The following is a 20,566-nucleotide window of genomic DNA, read 5'->3' as shown; positions in this document are numbered from 1 at the left end:
TCACCCGGCTGAAAATTTTTACACGGCCTCCCCATAGGCCGGTGCGTTCCCACAGACCACCAATAAATCACCATAATAATTAATACAATGATAATAAATGAGAAGCAAGGAGGGGGAAATGGGATCTAGCGATATGTGGCAACCTAGTCCATTTCCATGAGAATGCCTGTGCATTCACAAAGTACATACGCAGACGTGGCAGTACTTCCCTGACCACAAATACACAATGAGTGGGGAGGGATGGTTACCATGCCTGTCCGTCCATGTTTCACGATCATAAATTGGCCAAAATTCATTTTAAACAGGAGATCTAATTAAAAAAAAAATTATGTCTTTATTTTTTTTTTTAAACAAAACCACGGCAAAATTAGGCCAGAAGCAATGCCAGCAGGAAAGTTGCCTCTCTCATCTAAATAATAATAAAAGCAGGCTTCATCGTCACGTATTGACGAGCCGTGTAATTATTCGGCAAGGCCCACAGTTGTTCAGATTTACAGTCAGGTTTCAACCCAAAACACCGCTTTATAAATACAGGCATATTCATATTTGCCAGATTTGAGACCAATCATCAAATTTGCTTTCTTGAAAGTTTCCCCCCCTCCCCCCTCCCAAACAAAATGCAACAGTCCGCCTCATACAGAGGGTTCCCTGATCGGCCCAGTTGGCTGAGAATAAGTACATTCAGCATCCTCTTTCCTCCACTCATCTTCAACCTCAGCATCATTTATTGGCTTTGTTTCTCCGTTTCCCTCTTCATCCGCATTGGGCAAATCTCTTCCTTCATCAGTCACTCTTTCCCACTCGTTACTGTCCCATTGTGTCCCCTTCCCTGCATTCTTCTCAGTCTCATTGTTGCTCCAGTTCTTGGTGTGTGGGTTAGCTGCAACTTTATGGTCTGTATAAGGTGCCAGGTCACCACCACTTGTCTCCTTTAAGCCCGTCCACTCCTTTTGTAACTGCTTCAGCATTGCTGGTGTTAGGAGGCCCTTTGCCACAAGTTGCTCTGTCAGTGAAGAAGGAACTGTCTGCAATATTGTGGTGTCACTCTCAGGCCTATCCCATGAGGATGACTTCTTACTATGTGGATACGTTTTTTTGGTGGCCAGTTGTTCCTCCATTGCCTTCCTCCCTTGCAATTGGTCCATTTCCATGGTGCCTCGTATCTGCAGACCAGCAGAAGTATCCGTAGCATGAATTAGGCGGGTGATGCGTTTAACCCCCTCCTGCACGATCTCGTCCAACCGTTTTTGGATGATGCGCACTGGCTCTGGGTCGATAAACATGTCTGGAAAGCGGTAGCTGTCAGGAAGGGGAGAAGAGTTAATCCCTCAAAGTTTGACTCCTGATTAACTGATTGTTAAGAGGTAAGGAAGTACAGAGTGAACATACACATCAAAAGAATAACGAAAGAGAGGGAAGCAAAGTTATTTCCAGCTTCCTTGGCTGATGAGTATTTTCAATGCTGGTGCTCACCTGAACCACAAGTAGAGATCACAAACATCATGCACAGCCTCAAGGTGTGCCAGGTCACGAATGTTGTGAGGTGAAGATACAGGCCAGCTGACGAGGCGGCACAGCCACGAGAAGGTGAGTGGTTCGTTCCGACTGTATTGTCGTGCAAACTGCAGCACATGGGAAAATGCATTCAATCCAGTGAACACAAAATCCAGAACCTCATCGATAGGCCCCAAAATCCCACAACGACTTTAATTACCTCTGCCACCAAAGGTGGATGGAGGTTATGTATTGACCCCTGTTTGTTACTTGCAAAATCGAAGATTTTTCACGTATATTGGTTAGTCGATTTTGTTATTCTGTCTGTTTGTCGCCAACAGGTCACAATTTTAAACCGATCTTCACGAAACTTCACCACAGGGTAGAGTTTGTCATGAGGAAGAAGCCTATTGTTGTTGAGGCCAAAGGTCAACAACTCAGATGATTTTTTCTAAAATCCTCAATTCTCATCCGATTGACTTGAAATTTGAAGAGTATTTATATTTCAGGTCACTGAATTCAACCAGCTAATTATTTTGAAGGTCCACATCGGCTGGAAGGTCAACATGGGCCGAAATTTTAAAATTGTCAATTTTCATCCGATTCACTTAAAATTTGAAGAGGAGTTGCATATTTGGTCATTGAATTCAACCACAATTGTTTTTGAGGTCAAATTTGTTTTATTGGGTGTGTGCCAAGGACAAATCGATTAGATTTTGGTGAAAATCTGGATACGGATCCAGATACGGGAATTTTAAAGAGATTCTTCATGAGAGAGGGGGAGAAGTGAAAAGGGAGAAGTGAGAAGTGAGAAGTGAGAGAAAGAGAAAGAGAGCGAGAGAAGGAGGGAGAGGGGGAGAGAGAGACAGAGGGAGGGAGAGGGAGACAGAGAGAGAGAGACAGAGAGAGAGAGAGAGAGAGAGAGAGAGAGAGAGAGAGAGAGAGAGAGAGAGAGAGAGAGGACATATAGCACAATATTCCAAACAAAAAGTTGTGGACGAGTTGTGACAAAATTAGGTGGAAGAGTTGGGTATATGACAATAACAAGCTTATTAGATCTTCGTTCAGGTCCGAATGGAGATCCGGCCCATCAGTGGGATACCAAATGCAAACTGTTCACTCTGGCAGAGGAATGCGCTCTACCGAGTGCCATTCTCATTAAACAAATGAATTTCCACCAAATATTTCAAATGTTCATCAAATAAAGAAATTCATCAAATGGAAGAAAAAGTGCACAGCAATATTGAGTTCTATGATGATGGTACCTTAAGGAAGGAAGTGCAGAGGAATGGCTGCTTGCGGTTGATGGGTGCTGTGCAAAATACATAACGTACACGAAGGTTCAGAGGAATGTGTTGGATCATCTCAGCGAGAAACTTAAAATCGTCGACATTGCACACAAAGAACCGACCGTCCACTTGCGCCAGATTCACGAAGATGTCCTGCCGAGCACAAGCCATCAGTAGACCTGAATAACGACTTGAACAAAATGTGGAAAAACTTCCTCACAGCAAAGCATAGAACTGAGAATTTTTTTGTTTTTTTTTTTAAACTGACAACCTATTGTGGGTTTTCAAGCATAAACATGAAATCTAATTACAGAGGAGGACAATTACACGTCGACAATGAAGTATTAACCCAATTGTACTTGTAAATGGAGATGGGTAGTAAAGCTTACCATAAGGTTTGAGAGGGTTGATTGAGGCAGGTGGTAAGCAAATATCTCAATCTGCTCTGCTGTGGGGTGAAGCCCTGCAACCTGGTGATTGCGCATGGTTACAGAACAACAATTGTAAGATATAGAGCCAAACGAGCATCGCAAGAGGTGGCAGAGTCCAATGTACTTTCATAAGAAGACCAATGCACAACACAAAGAAAATTTCACCTTGTAAACAAAATTACTGCCAAGAAATTCCAGGAGCTTGCATACCTCGATCTCTTCCACCGGCTTGGAGAGAATTTCCTTAAGATGCAAAAGGTCAGGACGATACATGGTAGTGACTTCCCCATGGTTGAAAGCAGAGCTGAAGCGGCCAGCCCTGCCGGCTATCTGCAGAGCTTGCGACGTGCTGATGTAGTCGACCTCCTTCTCACCTTTTTCATTGACGAATGGCTTTGTGATCGAGTTGAAGATCATGCGTCTGATGCTCCTACACATAACAAGAGTGGAAAAACTATGATTCACATGTTCCTGTAAAGAGAGGTGTGAAACAATACTGTCCACTATACTGTCCAATTAAAACAAAAAGTCAGCAAATTGTTTTACACACAATTCTGTGCCTTTAGAAGCCATTGCCAATCCAACAAAAAGACCAAATCAAGGGGAAACTCACAGGTTCAGTCCCATCCCAATGGCATCAGTTGCCACAAGAATCTTGCAGGGGTCTTCAGGGTCATTAAACTTCTTAGCTTGTGATAGCTTTGCACCTGAAACAAACAGAACAATTAAAAAAACAAAAAAAATAGACAGTTCATAAAGCACCTTTCCCTATGCAGTCTTGAGAAGAGACAAAAAAAGGACATGGGCAGGGTCTGCAAGCAGCAAATTTGATTGGTTGAGATCATGTAAAATGACGTAATATTTTGTCTAAGTACTGCAAAACGGAAGGTTTTTGAAAGCGCCAAAAAGGCGATTTATGCCTGGTGTTGGCTGTATGGTTATATTAGGGTTAGGGTGGTGGGCTTGGGATCCTCGGGTCCTGAGTTCAAATCCTGCTTGTCCATTGAATTAATACCAGGTGGGGTTGACTCAGCCTGTCGTCCTTCCGAGGTCGGCAAAATGAGTACCAGCTTGCTGGGAAGATTGAGCCATTGGAGTATCCTGTGTCGGAGTGGCAGCCCATCCAGGATTGTGCCCAATAGCCCAGGAGACTGCTTCGACAGCACCAATGCTCTGTACAGAGTATGGTCCCAATGGATGGATGGAAAAAAGGCGATTTATGTTCTTCAGTGTTAAAGTATACTAGACGACCCCGTGAACCCGTTGGGTTCCCGTTGTGACAGCGGTCGATAAAAAAAATCATTTCAATAAAAATAAAATCAAAACAAGATAGCTCCAGCGAACTATACCATGGAGGTTGTTTGTATTGATCAAATAATCCCGAAGAGTACTTGAATGAATCAGGAATTGATTTTTTAATCATTTTTTTCGTTGCCCGATTTTAACGAAACTTGATACTGCACACTGCAGGCGAATGGTGAGTAAGGTGGCCCTAAAACGTTTGCGCTCTCGTGTACCGTTTTGGCTGTATTTCGGGAACATACATACATACTTACATGATGAGAGTTTTCATAATATATAGATAACTAGATTGAAACAAACTAAAGATTTCAAAGGTTGCAGAAACAAAACTTTTTTTCGGAAGTTTACTGCCGTTGCTGCACATCATCTTTTACACCACTTTGCCTAACACATTGCATTCATAATTCGTGCCTGTTTGTATTCTTTATGACGACCTTAAAAACAATAAGTTTCCTGTTTGGAATGATTTTCAATTTTGTTTTGACTGCCAGACAGGTAGACAGAGTAAAAAAAAATGATCTCACTCCTCTCTGCACATGCGCAATCGGGATGAATTCAGAGCCAAAGTACAGCTCACCTTCAGGTTCGTTTTCCGACTCATGTTCAAAATAAAACATTCAATTGAAATGAAGTTGTTCCTCGATCATAAACTAACGTTTGTAGACAACAGACAGACAAAAAGACAAGGTGAACCAATTGATTAACCCCGCTTTTCGCTTCGTGTGTGCGGGCTAATTAATCAATGCAGAGCTTCTTGGCATAAAATCTTATATCATCATCATTAAAAAGATAACACGAAAGGAAATCTTAATAATGGTAAAACGAACATTTCAGAATTAAATGACACTTAATTGAGCACTCAAATAAATGTATGAAAACACACCTGGAGGCAAGCTCCCATAAATGACAGCACACTCCATTCCCTTGGACTCAATCTGCCGACTGATCGCATAAATGTCATTCTTGTTGAAGCACACAATGCAATCGCCAGGGCGCAGACGGTCCAGCGTCTCCACGGGCTCGTTCAGCACCTTGATTGGTGAGAGACGGTCGTACTTAAGAACCTGTGGTGGGGAAAAAAAATGAATGTAGCATTGCACGCTCATCAGATCGCTCTGAATGCTTACACGACTACGACCACCATCGTTTAGGTTAATCCAACCCATTTTTATATCTTGTACATTCAAACCAAAGTGTTATTATATCCACTTTTATTGCACTTGCAAAGACAGTAAGCGTCATGGGAGTAACCTGACCTCCACTTCCTCGCCTGTTGTGATCATGAGTTCTGTGACCAAGTTGATGGCCGCAGCTTCTCCACACACGTGCACTTCCTCTGCACAAACACCTGTACGTGAGATGCTACGAGTTAGCAAGTAATCCACCGGTGCGTGACATGGCATTCTCAACGAAGCCAAATCTTCACATAAAAAGGCAAAAAATAACCTTCACACATGGTAGAATTGACCCAGACTCCACATTGAACTTTTGAGTAGCCACAATTACTCATTACAAAACCAACTGTACCAAGGAGAGCGCGGGTCCACGCCCAGCCACGAGCCCAGTCTCGAATCATCTGGATCTCGTCGATGACTGCCACCTCACCTGTTGGAAGTCAACAAAATTGTGCTACATTTCATGTATGGACAACCTGGCATGCTCGATCCAGAAAAACAGAAGTTAAATAATCTCTACCCATTAAAAAAAAATATATATATATATATATATATATATATATATATATATATATATATATATATATATATATATATATATATATATATATATATATATATATATATATATATATATATATATATATATATATATATATATATATATATATATATATATATATATATATATATATATATATATATATATATATATATATATATATATATATATATAGATATCACTTGACCTTTGAAAACAATAGTGCTGACTGTAACTGGGCTGGGTTGATGGTGGATCAGTCTCTTGATATCGACATTAGTTGGGAATAAGTATGGCAACTTAATGAATAAGCAGCTGTGTGGTGGATCTGCAGGTAGCTAGCACTGGAGCTTCTTCAAAAAGCAGCATTATTATCTTGCTGTAGTTCGGCAGCATTTCCTGCTCAGCAGGTATCGGTTGGAAATTAGTCGCTGTGACTTTTGCTTGTTCTTCAAGTTTCTCAGGCCAATCTGGATGCTCAACTGGACAATCAACTTTTCCATTATTATAATCTCATTAATTTCTCTCTGTACTGTTTTTGGTTCAATGAAACCATTCTCCGGAATGGTGCCAGAAACACCACCCATGGAATGCCATGATTCACAGTCATTTATTAATACAGACGAGCACTTTTAATCTTCTTCTTCTTCTTCTTCTTCTTCTTCTTCTTCTTCTTCTTCTTCTTCTTCTTCTTACGTATGGCAGCTTGGCTGCCGGGTCGCTATCATTTTGTTGGGGCGCGACTATGCCGCTGATGCTGTGCCCAGATACCAGAACACTGGTACTCATTTCACCGACCTCAGGATTACAGGCTGAGTCAACTCCTCCTGGTGTTAATTCAGTGGCCAAGGGGGCTCAAACTCAGGACCCTAAGATCCTGAGTTGTTTACTTGTTGTTTAAGATCCTGAGGACCCAGCACAGCCTTTATATTCCCTATTCATGGGTTAAACTCAACAACACTGCCACACCCTCAGCCAATGATGCTACCCCACAGCCTTGTGCTGCATACGAATGAAGAAGAGCAATGGGTTAAAGGCAATGGACCGCAAGATTGGGGGTTAATCAGCCACTCCCATAGAAAAAGAAAACTAGAAGAGCACTCGGTAGAGCGCATACCTCTGCCACGTAATGCCTGATCTGCGAGAACATATCTGGTCCAATACATTTTTAAAATATCGTGCTATACAGGACTACTGTATATCGGTTTTGGCCCGATCTCTCAATGGTGAAAAATCACTTTAAAAATTCTGGTGGTCGGATCCGGATCCAGATCTTCACCAAATCATCTGGATCCATCCACAACTTTTTGAGATATCCTGCACACAAACAAACAGACAAACAAACAAAGACAATCAGGCAGAAAGGGTTGAAAACATAACCTCCTTAACCTTAGGTGGCGGAGGTAAAAATGCCAAATTAGAGAAACAGACAGTGCAGACAAGTGAAGCACATAGCTCACAAAGGGGAATGCTACCAAAGTGCATACAGTGTGATACTTGGAGATTAAAGTCACAACGTCGAAAAGCTGGGATAGGGAACAATGGAACCACTTTGCTGAGGAGGCCCGAAATACCTCCATGGCATGAAGAGGATTAACCAACTAACTACGCTTTGAAATAATACATAAACAAAGACCAGAATAAACAAAAACAAAATTACAAGGCTGGTTGACGTTGCACATTTCAATGGTGCAGGCAATGTGAGGAGATACGTGGCCTTCTGGGTGTCCAAAGCAGCGCTCTTCCCCCGTCACCAAGTCGCATACAATACCCTGCCACGCCAACAAATGTAAAGCAACACAAATGACGAGAAACGTACACATCGAAAGAAAACGTACAGAATTTTCCAGGTTAAGATTCATCATTCGTTATTCGATCACACAAGAATAATTAATAACTCGTCAAACAACATCGAGGAAATGCATGCCACAAAGTGAATGCATTATCCGAATTAAAATGCGGGAGGAAGAAGACAATTATAATGACGTCACCAGAAACTACAAGACCGCATCAAAATCTGTGCTAATTAAGGGAGTTTTCAGGGGGTTTTGACCTTCCCCCGAAAACAGGTATTTGCTCTCTTCTCCGAAACTATACACACAGGATTTCGATGAAACTTGAGCACAACCTTCATCACCCGTGATGTACCAAAGTTTGGTCACGGCATTAAAAAACAAAAGGGTCCAAGGGGAACTGCGAGGGCTTTGAGTGACTGTTGCTCCTGATCCAGGTGAGCTTCAGGACGTATGATCCTTTTTTTTATTGCAAAGGTGAAAGATGGCAAAAAGTTCCACCAGGAATGACAACAATATCAAATTTATCCCACGGATAGGCCAGATCTGGATCCGGACCTGAAACAAAATCAAATATGCTTGTTCGTGTCACCAAATGAACTCATCCACCAAGTATCGTCTGAATCCGTCCATAACTTTTTGAAATATCATGCTACACAGTAAACACTTAAATATCACGGGTTTGACCAATTTTATCTTGGGGCTTAATTTCCACCGATCTCAGTTTTTTTGAGCTGAGCTCCGATGGTTATCTCACACCGCACCACGAGCGAGCCTGAGCCTCTTGTTTCTCGCGCACCGTTGATAACAGAATGGCAATGGCACCGAATTGTAAAACGAATGACAAAAGTGATTCTTTCAATTCTATTTATTCGCTGGTTTGCGGAGCTTGAGAACGATTTAGAAAATAAACACATCAACAGATTACAAAGGAAAAACGACTTAAGAGATTAATAGGGGGGCAAGTTCAATGCTTCCATGCCTGGTGTTAGCTTAATGGTTATGGTGACGGGCTTTGGACCCTAGGGTCCCCGAGTTCAAATCCTGCTCAGCTGTTGAATTAATATGAGGTGGGGTTAACTCGACCTGTAATCCTTCCGAGGTCGGCAAAATGAGTGCCAGCTTGCTGGTATCCTGTGTCGGAGTGGCGACCCGTCCAGGATTGTGCCCAATAGCCCAGGAGACTGCTTAAGCAGCACCAACGCTCTGCACAGAGTGTGGTCCCAATCTCCTCTCCTCTCTCAATGCTTCTGAACAATTAATCGGCTTCAACACAGCAAGTGACTTCAATGCAAAGCTGATTTTCAGAATATCTATTTTACATGTTTATTACCTCTGCCACTGAAGGTGGAAGTGGGTTATGTTTTCACTCCTGTCTGTTACTTGTGAAAATCGAAGATTTTTTCATGTATATTGGTTGGTTGTGCGCATTATTCTGTTTGTTTTTATGTTTAATCGCCGACGGGTCACAATTTTAAACAGATCTTCACGAAACTTCACCACATGGTGGACTTCGTCAGAAGCAAGAAGCCGATTGTTTTTGAGGTCAAAAGGTCAACATTGGCCAAAGAGCAACAAATCTGTCAAATTTCTATAATCCTCAATTTTCATCTGATTGATGAGAAATTTGAACAGATCTGCATAGTCGGTCACTGAATTCAACCACCAATTATTTTTGAGGTCAACATCGGCCAAAGGTCAACAACTTAGGCGAGATTTCTAAAATCCTCAATTTTAATCCGATTGATTTGAAATTTGAAGAGGATTTATATTTCAGGTCACTGAATTCAACTAGCCAATTATTTTTGAGGTCAACATCGGTCAAAGGTCAACAACTAAGGTGGAATTTCTAAAATCCTCAATTTTCATCCCATTGACTTGAAATTTGAAGAGGATTTACATATCAGGTAACTGAAGCCAACAACCAATTGTTTTTGAGGTCAACATAGGCCGAATTTCTAAAGGTGTCAATTTTCATCCGATTGACCTGACTTTTGAAGAGGAGCTGGAAATATTATTTTTGAGGTCAAATTTGTTTTATGGATTTCGCAAGTATCGTGCTATGCATGACATCTTTCTTGTTTAGTCGTTTGTCTGTCAATTTGTCTGCAGGGTCTGTCAAAAAGTTGTGGATGGATTCAGATGAAATTTGGTGGGCAGGTTGGTTGGGTGTGTGACAAGGATGAACTGATTAGATTTTGAGGACAATCTGGATCTGGCTACTATAATTTTGTAAGTGACTCTTCACCATTGAGAGATAGGGCCCGAAAACGATATCCAGTATAGCATGATATCTCAAAAAGTTGTGGACGGATTTGAACAAAACTTGGTGGACAGCAGATTGGGTGTGTCACAATGACGAATTAATTCAATTTTGGTGAAGGTCTGAATGCGGATCCAAATACGAGGATTATTTCACTTTTAATGTGATTCTTCACCATTGAGAGATAGGGCCAAAAACGAGATATAGCATGATATTTCAAAAATGTATTGGGCCCGATAAGTTCTCGTGGATCAGGCATTACGTGACGGAGGTATGCGCCTGCCCAAGTGCCCTTCCAGTTTAAATTGTGATGTGTTTATTTTTGGCTGCCACCAACCTTCCTTGATATTTTCTCGAAGCCCAGGAACCGAACCCCCTTTTCCCCACAGAAAATTGGTTTTAACTATTGCTGTTTTGAATATCGCGGCATTTTCCAGGAACATAACCTCTGCGATATTTAAGGGTTTACTGGATATTGTTTTTGGCTCCATCTTTCAAATGTAAAGAATCACTTTAATTAAAAAAAAAAAAACTTGTCGGATCCAGATCCGGATCTTCACCAAAATCAAATCAATTCGTCCTTGTCACACACCCAACCTGTCCACCAAGTTTTGTCTAAATCCATACATAACTGTTTGAGAGATCCTGCTTAGACAGACAAGTAAAGCAAGGGTGAAAACATAAACTCTGTCCACCTTCAGTGGCGGAGGTAATGATTCCACCGATTATTTTTTTATCAATGCACATATGGAACTGTGACATCACATCTCTTTATCTTTGTGTGCAATATGTAGAGTTGGTAATCATGGCACACAAATGTAAAGGTACCTGCAGAAGAAAATAATGTCAGTACACTCACATTATTGTTGCTTCGTTCAAAGATCTCATGTGCCAACAGCTTGAGTGGTCCACAGTACACCGCAGATCTTGCCTTAAGGAAGTGCTGAATGGCATGGTAGGTTTTACCGCTGTTGGTTGGACCCGAGTGGAAAATAATCTTTCGATGGATTTTTCTCGCTTCCTGATACCTGCAGATAAAAACAATTTATTTTGTTTTTTTTTTTAATCCATCAATCAATCCCAAAGGTTCACAGCAAAGCATCGCATTCCCAGACACATCATCGGGACTGATAATGATGGGAAGGTTGTACCAGTTGGCAGGGTGCCGAAGATCGCTGACTTTGCGAAGGTCTTCCATGCAATCAAGCATGGGGAAGATTTGCTTAGCATGTTGCATGAAGTAAGGGAAAATGTCGTCCACGTGCCCTACCGGAGAGATTACATGATAAGGATACAAGGGGGTTCTAAAGTCTAAACGATTCCCTTTGCTTCATCAGTTAACTAGCTGCAAGATGTCTGCAAAGTGACCTATCAAATGATGTCATGGTTAAATTAACGTTGGGGGAAGGGTGGATGATAAAAAAAAATATATATATATATATATATATATATATATATATATATATATATATATATATATATATATATATATATATATATATATATATATATATATATATATTGACAGCAAAGCATCATACCAGCCTGAAGGCATATGTCATTCAGTACGACGTGGAAATCTGCTGATAGGGTCTTCGACTCCATAACCCATTTCCTGAAGCTGATAAAAGCTTTATGAAAGAGCCGTGCTGGAATGTGCAAACAAGTACACGATTAGTACACATCACTCAAACAAAAATTATTGCACAAATATAATCCACGTCATCAACCAGAGTATTCCGCTTCCATTCTTATCTGCAATTGCACATCAGAATGCCGAGAAGTCAACCAGGCTCATGTGGCAGTTTGACGGACGGAGGGACAGAGAACAGGCACACAATTAGAAATGAACAAACGCATTGGAGTACGAGAAGGGGACTGTCAGGCAGAAAAGGGGTTTAGGGGCTCAGCGATAACAGAAGGGCGAGAGTGAGTATGCCTCCCATATGCCGGCATTAGTTGGTGGATGTTAAAGACCCCATTGGTGTCCTTCGCAAAGAGTAGGCGAGTTATCGGCGGCACCATGACCAGATTAAAAATTCCTGCGCTGACTTCCTGTGTCGAAGTGGTGACCTGTCCAGAATTGTAACTCTCGCCATATTAACTGCTTGGGCAGCAACTGGTTGAAATGGAAAAACAGTTTTTATAAGAACGAGAGCTGGTCGACACCAGTGGAAAAGTAAGGAAAGAAAATCTTCCCCGCATGATGTTAAACCGATTGGTTACCACGTTACCGTTGAAGCAAAAAACATTTTCAAACTCTGCAAACATGCACCAAATGGAATTGATGAGCAGATTCCTTTCCTTTTAAATTAACTTTTTTTGTGTTCACTTTTTACCTCCGCCACCAAAGATGAAGGAGATTATGTTTTTACCTCTTTCTGTCTGTCTGTCTGTTTGTGTACAGGATATCTCAAAAAGTTGAAGACGGGTCCAAATTAAATTTTGTGAACAGGTTCGGAGTGTGACAAGGACGAACTGATTAGATTTTGGTGAAGATCCAGATCCAGATCCGATTACCAGAATTTTTTTCATCGATATTTTACCATTGAGAGATTGGGCCAAAAGGATAGGTCAAGTGAGGTATGGGAGCATGTGCCAGAGCAGCACGTTGCTGCGTCCACTTTCTGCCGGTACTCCAGGGGCCTCAGTCTGGCCATCCCCGAGGCAGATATCTGGCTCATCCGCATCTCCTTGAGATGCCGAGCAACTTGCTGCAACCACGAGGCACGTGGTCGGCCCATTGGCCTCCTCCACTCACGAGGCTCCCTCGCTGAGAGAATCTGGTGAGCAGGATCAGCGTCAAGAAAACGAGCCACATGTCCATACAGCCACAGCTGACGCTCACGGACTATGCAGGTAACAAATCTCATTTGAGTCTCTCACAGCAACCGCTCGTTGGACACAAAGTCCAACCAGCGATAGCCAAAGATTCTCCGAAGAGACCTGGTACTGAAGGAATTGTCTCCATATCAGATCCCTGCTCAGAGTCCAAGTCTCACATCCATAGAGCAAGACTGGAAACACCAAGGACCTGAAGACTTGGACTTTCATCCTCCCACACAGGTACCGGCAGCACCACACCCCATGATCCGGTGAATCCACGACTCCCCAGGCCTTACACAGACGTCTGTTGACCTCTGGCTCACAGCCAGCAGAGACATGAATATCACTGCCGAGGTAAGTGAATCTCTCCACGACCTTAACATCCTCACCACAAACAGACACAGACAGGACAGCAGCATCCAAGATGTCAATGAAAGCCTGGATCTTAGTTTTGACCCAGGAAACCCGGAATCCCATCGGCTCCGACTCCTCATTCAGCACCTTGAGGGCCTCCAAAAGGATATCTAGAGTCTCCGCAAAGATGACTGCATCATCTGCGAAATCAAGGTCAGAGATCTTGACATTCCCAAACGATGCACCGCAGCTTGATCTCTCAGACATCCTCCACAGAATCCAGTCCATACATGTGCTGAAAAGTGTGGGGGCCAGTACACACCCCTGACAAACTCCAACAACTGGAAAAAAGTCAGAAATGGTATTAGCACATCTCACAGCACTCTCAGTACCAGAGTATAATTCAGACATAATAGATCGATCAGCTTTGGTGGCACCCCACGAAGACCAAGAATCCTCCAGAGGACATCCCGATTCACTGAATGGAACGCTTTACAGAGATCAACATTGGCTGCAAGCAGCCCCTGCTGAAACTCTCGTCTGCATTCAGTGAGGACCCAAGAAGAGCAAGGACACATTCAATCGTTGCTCTCTTTAGTGTAAAGCCTGACTGCTCTGGACGCTGTTGCCCAAGCAGATGGTGGCAACCCCTATCAAAAATTATCTGAGCAAAGACCTTGCCCAGCACTGAGAGCAGCGTCACCCCTCGGTAGTTGTTGTATTCCTGGTGATCACCCTTCCCTTTCCAGAGAGGGACAACAAGGTCCCTCTTCCAGTCAGTTGGGATGATGTCTGTGCTCCAGGCAGAGCACAGAACTGCATGCAACAACACGAATACAGCATTTCCACCAGCCTTGAGAAGTTCAGCATGGACGCCACAGATCCCTAGAGCTTAAGCCTATTTCAACTGGTTCACCGCAGCCTGTGTTTCCACAAGCGAAGGTGGACCACAGTTTATTCGAGGGTCAGCAACAGGGATTGTAACACCCCTGATGTCCAACTCAACAGCTGGTGGATCAGCCTGGTACAACCGCTCAAAGTAACCATCCCAGCGGGCCTTCACTTCGGACTCCTCTGTCAAGAGCCTACCACTCTCTGCTCCAACTGCAGTGCTCCGAGGGAAAGACTTGAACGAATGCAATGCGCAAATTCCCATGTAAACTGGATGAGAATCACTTGACCACAGGTGATGCTCTACCCACTCACAGATTCCTCGCACATAGGCCTCCTTGTCTACCCTTCGTGCATGAACAGTTTTACGCCTCCACTCCCTGAACAGATCAGCTCTGACATTCAGCCTGGCCCTGCGAGTCTGGACAATGGTATCCAGTGTCCCTTGAGAGACAGAATTCTTCTTCGCCCTCCGGTGAGTTCCAAGGCATCCACCGGTAACATCAAGGACGGTGGTCTTGTCGGCACTTCACAACTTTCAAGATCCCCCAAAGCACCGAGACCCTCCAAATCTCCACCCAGCCTGTTCGTAAACTCCTCAGCTACCCTCACATCCTTAAGCTTGCCAACATCCGGCCTAGGCTGGGATGGTACTATTCTCCTGGAATTAAGGTGCAACTTAAGAGTTACTACAACACGTCGGTGGTCAGTATTGAGAAACTGAGCACTCCGGTAGACCCTGCAGTCCTGGATCATCCTCCATTGACCATCAACAAGCACATGGTCAATCTCCTTTGCCACACCGCCAGCGTTGGAATACCAAATCCAGCGATGAGCTTGTGGGCGCTGAAACCATGAACCGGCCACCCTAAGTCCATGACTTCTTGCAAAGTCAAGGAACTTAGTGCTATTCAGGTTCATAGTTCCTGACCCATGAGGACCAACACACACCTCATAACCATCCCTATCAGTTCCAGTCGATGCATTGAAATCCCCCAACGCTAGAAGTGTTTCTTGCCTGGGGCACTGATCAACCACAGACTCGAGTGTGGCGTAGAATGCATCCTTCACGGTGAGATCACTCGCTTCAGTCGGAGCATAAACAGAGACCAGGGAAATGACACCTAATGAGTGACGAATCCTTAATCTCATAATACGCTCGTTAACCGGTGTTACCTCAATTATCATTGGAATCAGCTTATTGGACACAGCGACAGCAATTCCTTGGGTATGGTAACCATCAGAGCGACCAGACCAATAGTAGGTGTAACCACCCACCCGAAGGGACCACCTCAGGTTAACCCAAGGAGTCTGCCGTCTGGTGGACGACACCTCAGCACCACCCTGACACACTCTCCCGCAATCTGACCCAGGGATGTTACCCCGTGGTTTCCTCCTATCATCAAAGATTGGGGGTCCCGAAGGCTTTGCCCCAATCCCGTCATCCGGTGAGCTGCCCTGCGAAGGGAAGCTGCACAGGAGGTACTCCCACGGAGTGGGTTTCATGGTATCCTAGGCAATGGTAAAAGCATACATAGCACGATATCTCAAAAAGGTGTGGACGGATTCGGATGAAATGTTGTGGACAGGTTCGGTGTGCGACGAAAACGAACTGATTAGATTTTGGTGAAGATCCGGATCCGGATCCAACTACTGGAATTTTAAAGTGATTCTTCACCATTGAGAGATGGGGCTGAAAATGATATGTGGCACGATATCTCAAAAATGTATTGGGCCAGATATGTTCTTGTGGATCAGGCATTATGGGGCGGAGGTGTGCGCTCCACCGAGTGCCCTTCTTGTTGTTTCTCTTTTCCTTTAATTCATGTCTGAACCTAATGTTGGCTTGAAGGTTGAGGAGGTTGGCTGAAGATCTTAGAGTCTTGAGGTTGAGCTCCTGTCTTGCTGTTAAATCACACCAGGTGGGTTGACAGCCTGTCGTCTTTCTGAGGTCAGCAAAATGAGTACCGGCTTACTGGTAACAGGAGGCATTGCATCAGCGGCACAGCTCTGCCCCCAGAAAATGATGCAGCCAGCAGCCTCAGGCTGCATACAAAATAATGATAATAATAAATGAATATCTGAAAAGCCTTCCATTTGACTTCCACTTGCAAAGCAAGACGTGAATTGGCTGCACCAGCCCAGAGTGGGGAGCAACGTTCAATGCTACTTCTTATGAATGCATTGTACACTGCAATGAGCCACGCGTGGCTCAGAGTAGACTTGGCTCTGCAGGGAATACCAAGGTCATGGACAGCCCTACAGGCCAGTTTTGAGATGAGACGGATTATGGATAATCGTGAGGCCCATGCTGCTGTCCTGTCTGTGCCTGTTTGTGGTGAGGATGTTGAGGTCGTGGAGAGATTCACTTACCTTGGCAGTGATATTCATGTCTCTGCTGGCTGCGAGTCAGAGGTCAATAGACGTCTGGGTCGCGCCTGGGGAGTCATGGATTCACTGGATCATGGGGTGTGGCGCTGCCGGTACCTGTGCGGGAGGACGAAAGTCCGAGTCTTCAGGTCCTTGGTGCTTCCAGTCTTGTTCTATGGATGTGAGACTTGGACTCTGACCAAGGATCTGAGACGGAGACATAATTCCTTTGGTACCAGGTCCCTTCAGAGAATCCTTGGCTATCGCTGGTCGGATTTTGTGTCCAACGAGCGGTTGCTGAGAGAGACTCAAATGAGATTTGTTACCTGCATGGTCCGTGAGCGTCAGCTGCGGCTGCACGGAAACGTGGCTCGTTTTCCTGACGCTGATCCTGCTCACCAGATTCTCTCAGCGAGGGAGTCTCGTGAGTGGAGGAGGCCAATGGGCCGACCACGTGCCTCGTGGCTGCAGCAGGTTGATTGGCATCTCAAGGAGATTGGGATGGGCCAGGCATCTACCTGGGGGATGGCCAGCCGGAGGCCCCTGGAGTGGACAGAGGCGGAAAGTGGACGCAGCGACGCGCTGCTCTGGCGCATGCTCCCATACCTGACCTGTGAGGCCCAGGAGCTCCAGACCACACCTCTTCTCAGGCTTGACCTCAGAAGTAAACTGGAGGACAGGTGGAGTGGGGTCAGGGGGGGGGATGTTTCAACAACTGATCATCATGGAGGAGTAGTGAGAGTCTGAGAATGAATGCGCAGCGACTTGTTTGTTTTTGTTTTTCTTCCAGCTCTGCAGGGAGAGATGCCGAGGCAGCCTGCTTCTCAGAAACATAGTGTGCTGTGCTGCACAGGTTGGACTGAACAAAATGGTACAGAGGATTTGCCAGGGAAGTGGAGACATCAGTGATTTAGATCTTGTTCTGCACTGAACTGTGACACACAATGTAATAACAGGGATGGGGATGCCAACAAAAAGGTTTCCCGAGCAAAATAAATGCCGGACGATCTTCCATTGGCTTACGCGACACACAGGAAACAACTTGGAAGATGGCTAAAGTGCAGCACACAATGGCCTACTCTTTGTGAAAGGCATCATGCAATCTTCAAAAATCCACAAGTACTACCGAATAAGAATGCTAACCTAATGCTCTCTATGAAGGAATGGTATCGTCTTTGATGCAACTCACGACCTTCTTATTCTTTCGTATGCAGCACAAAGCTACAGGGTAGCATCATCGGCTGAGGGTGCAGCGGTGCCACTGAAGCAGTGCCCCCTGTAGGTTAGGGCAGGAATTTGGAATTTGTTTGTGGTGCCGACGAGAGCTTGCCCAATCTACCCAATGGGGTCTTTATCATCCACCGACTAATGCCGGAAGACGGGATGCCCAGTTCAACATCAGTCCGAGGGACGGCACACACCTCGATGAACCACCCTGCCTGTGAAACACCGGTATGGCAGTTCACAACTGGGTCGAAATTCGAACCCAGGCTATATGGCTTTGAGCGAGTGTGCGTTCCTCTCGGACATCCTGCCAGCAATTCACGACCTGAGCAACCAGAAGGCAGGCAACTCGTCGTCAGACGAGTTCAGTCGAGACTAAATTTCACGGCAACCGACCGCTCAGCTACTCTAAGGAAATGAAACCGTCGAACAAGAGTTTTTGAGAAGAAATCAAGTTTGAAAAATTAATGAAAACGTTCTTCATCGCTTGTCCCAGGTACTGAATACAAGCGGACGTGCAATCAATTCAAACCCACCATCAAGCCCATTGGTTGCTGCCAACTTCTGTATCTGCTTCTGTTTGTAAAACATGTTCAACACCGAGAGGACTTTATCTGCAAAAGAAAAAATGCGTTTTATGGATCCACCAAGAGAGGTACAACGTATAGATGATCTCACATTAATGTACACAACCATTCCTCAAAAGTAAGGCATCACAATGAATAAATAAGATAAAATAAAAAAAGTTTGCTGAACTTTCACCACCAAACCAAAATGCCGAAACCAAGCTGATGAGCTCAAATTAAACCAATAGGTATCACTCACTACTCACTACTGTAACTACTTCTTCGATGGTCACAATTAGTCCCACATTGTTGTTGGGGTCAGCCAGGCAAACGTTTTTTTGTTTGTTTGTTTGTTTGTTTTTTTTTGTTTTTAGATCCTCGTGGAGGATCTCTAAGTGTTACTCACGTTGTTGTTCTTCATCTTCTTCTTGTGGATTTTTTTTGTTTCACAGCCTACAGTTTTCATCGAAACTTCCTGCAACTTGGCGTATATATATGTAAAAATACCCTGCGCAGACAGTAACCATCTCCGATTTTGAAAACTCCTCCGAGAAAAAAAAAGTTATGACGTCAAAATATCTCCGCTAATGGAAATCGCCTAAAAAATTATCTCCGAAACTAGGCAAGCTTTTTGAATTCTGTTTGCGGGAATCGAACAAGGCATTAGCAGAGATGGATTACCGCACATATGATACATCACTATGACGTCATATCAATTTTTATGACGTCATTCCTATTTTTTGACATTTTTTTTTTGTTTCACAACCCACAGTTTTCATCGGATCTTCGTGAAACTTGCCATGTATATGCAGAAAGCCCACGCGCAGGCAGTAACCATCTCCGATTTTGGAAATTCTTCCGAGAAAAAAAAAAGTTGACGTCATAATATCACCGCTAATGGAAATCGCCTAAATACCATTATCTCCGAAACTAGGTAAAGCTGTTTGAATTTTGTTTGCGGGAATCAAGCCGGGCATTAGCACGGATAATTTATCGCAAACCTGATGCATCACAATGACGTCATATTCGTTTTTATGACGTCATCATGAAGAGGACGAGGATCTTAGCTCATTCGAGCTAGTTTTTTTTTTTTAGCCCAAGTCTTTCACGAACCGACTGGTCAGATCGAAGGTGATTCCTCATCAGGAACCTCTTGTTTTGAGGTTTGAGGGTGTGGCCGCAATAACTCAACCCACTCCTCACGAGAAGCTGCATCGTTACTGAACGTCCACCGACGTTGTACGAGCAGACAGGACAGCCGGCTTAACGTCGCCTCCGACTTTATTGTGATCGCGATTGTGCAAGCTTTATTTGTGGAGGACGTACTTCTGTTTAAAGATCCGGAGAGTTCAGCGCCAATGTCTCTGGGGTCGTTGTCCGGTTTCACCGTTAAGGGCACGAACAAGGACGTGTCCGCACCCGTCCCGGGACCCTCACGCTGGCTAAAGTTCGTGCATCCCGCCGGTACGACCTGCTGGCGGGGGCGAGTCACGGAACGCCAGAAGCGGCCGACGGGCCAGCGATGAGGTACGCGTGTTAGCATGTCCAGGTTAGAGCCACGTGGAGCCCATGGCGAACATGGAAGGGGGGGGGGGGAATCGCACGAACAATTTCCCCTTCTTTGAAGCTTGTCCAACCGTTCTAACTCACAATGACAGTTTCCATTTTACTTCCACTCAGGGTTAGCCTGAGACGTTTAATTGTTTAATAATACGGCTGCACCCAGACAGCAACGGCCAGGGTTCCACCTGAAGGAGACTTCCGGGTAAGTTTTTTTTTTTTTTCTCTTCCTTTGAAATAAACGCAGCTTCGAGATCCCATATGCTTTAAGTAGAGTCAACACCGAAATTATGCTCGTGTGTTAACCGTGTTGCAGAGTGACAGAATCATTGTCTTGAATTTAAAAAATAAAAATAAAAAAAACACAGTGCGAACTACTCCGACATGGTGTTAAATGATGGATTTTTCTCTTCCTTTTTAGTCTGGATGCAAAACTGGAATTTTACCCCAGGTGTGTTTTGGAGTACATACATAATTTTATTGCAGA

The 20,566-nt window shown here is 44.1% G+C and overlaps 1 protein-coding gene across 1 annotated transcript; it reads right to left on the bottom strand.

The window, feature by feature from the left end:
• Positions 1 to 314: 314 nt before the first annotated feature.
• Positions 315 to 20,272, bottom strand: SUPV3L1 (Suv3 like RNA helicase). Its single transcript, XM_085877240.1, has 15 exons — positions 19,846 to 20,272; positions 18,490 to 18,567; positions 11,830 to 11,937; positions 11,440 to 11,554; positions 11,148 to 11,316; positions 7,893 to 8,004; positions 6,044 to 6,121; positions 5,773 to 5,864; positions 5,400 to 5,580; positions 3,828 to 3,921; positions 3,425 to 3,644; positions 3,173 to 3,253; positions 2,760 to 2,936; positions 1,474 to 1,622; positions 315 to 1,299 (listed from the first exon to the last, which is right to left on the bottom strand). The coding sequence occupies exons 1-15, from the start codon at positions 20,060 to 20,062 to the stop codon at positions 633 to 635; spliced, it is 2,538 nt and encodes an 845-aa protein (XP_085733366.1). The 5' UTR covers positions 20,063 to 20,272; the 3' UTR covers positions 315 to 632.
• Positions 20,273 to 20,566: the final 294 nt, after the last annotated feature.

This window comes from Eptatretus burgeri, chromosome 1, assembly GCF_056783735.1.
Source record: "Eptatretus burgeri isolate ZD-2024b chromosome 1, Ebu_testis_v1, whole genome shotgun sequence".
NCBI classification, from domain to species: Eukaryota; Metazoa; Chordata; class Myxini; order Myxiniformes; family Myxinidae; genus Eptatretus; species Eptatretus burgeri.
Note: the sequence above shows the minus strand (reverse complement) of the source record. Positions and strands in the feature narration are given on the sequence as shown.

Bases quoted from the DNA above. Each gene is read 5' to 3' on its own strand.
- SUPV3L1 (XM_085877240.1), bottom strand. From the start codon at position 20,062: ATGCTAACACGCGTACCTCATCGCTGGCCCGTCGGCCGCTTCTGGCGT. The intron at 11,938-18,489 runs GTGGGTTTGAAT...TGCACATTCCAG, and splicing joins AGCAACCAATGGGCTTGATG to CACGGCTCTTTCATAAAGCT. The intron at 2,937-3,172 runs GTAAGCTTTACT...TGTGCTCGGCAG, and splicing joins CAACCCTCTCAAACCTTATG to GACATCTTCGTGAATCTGGC.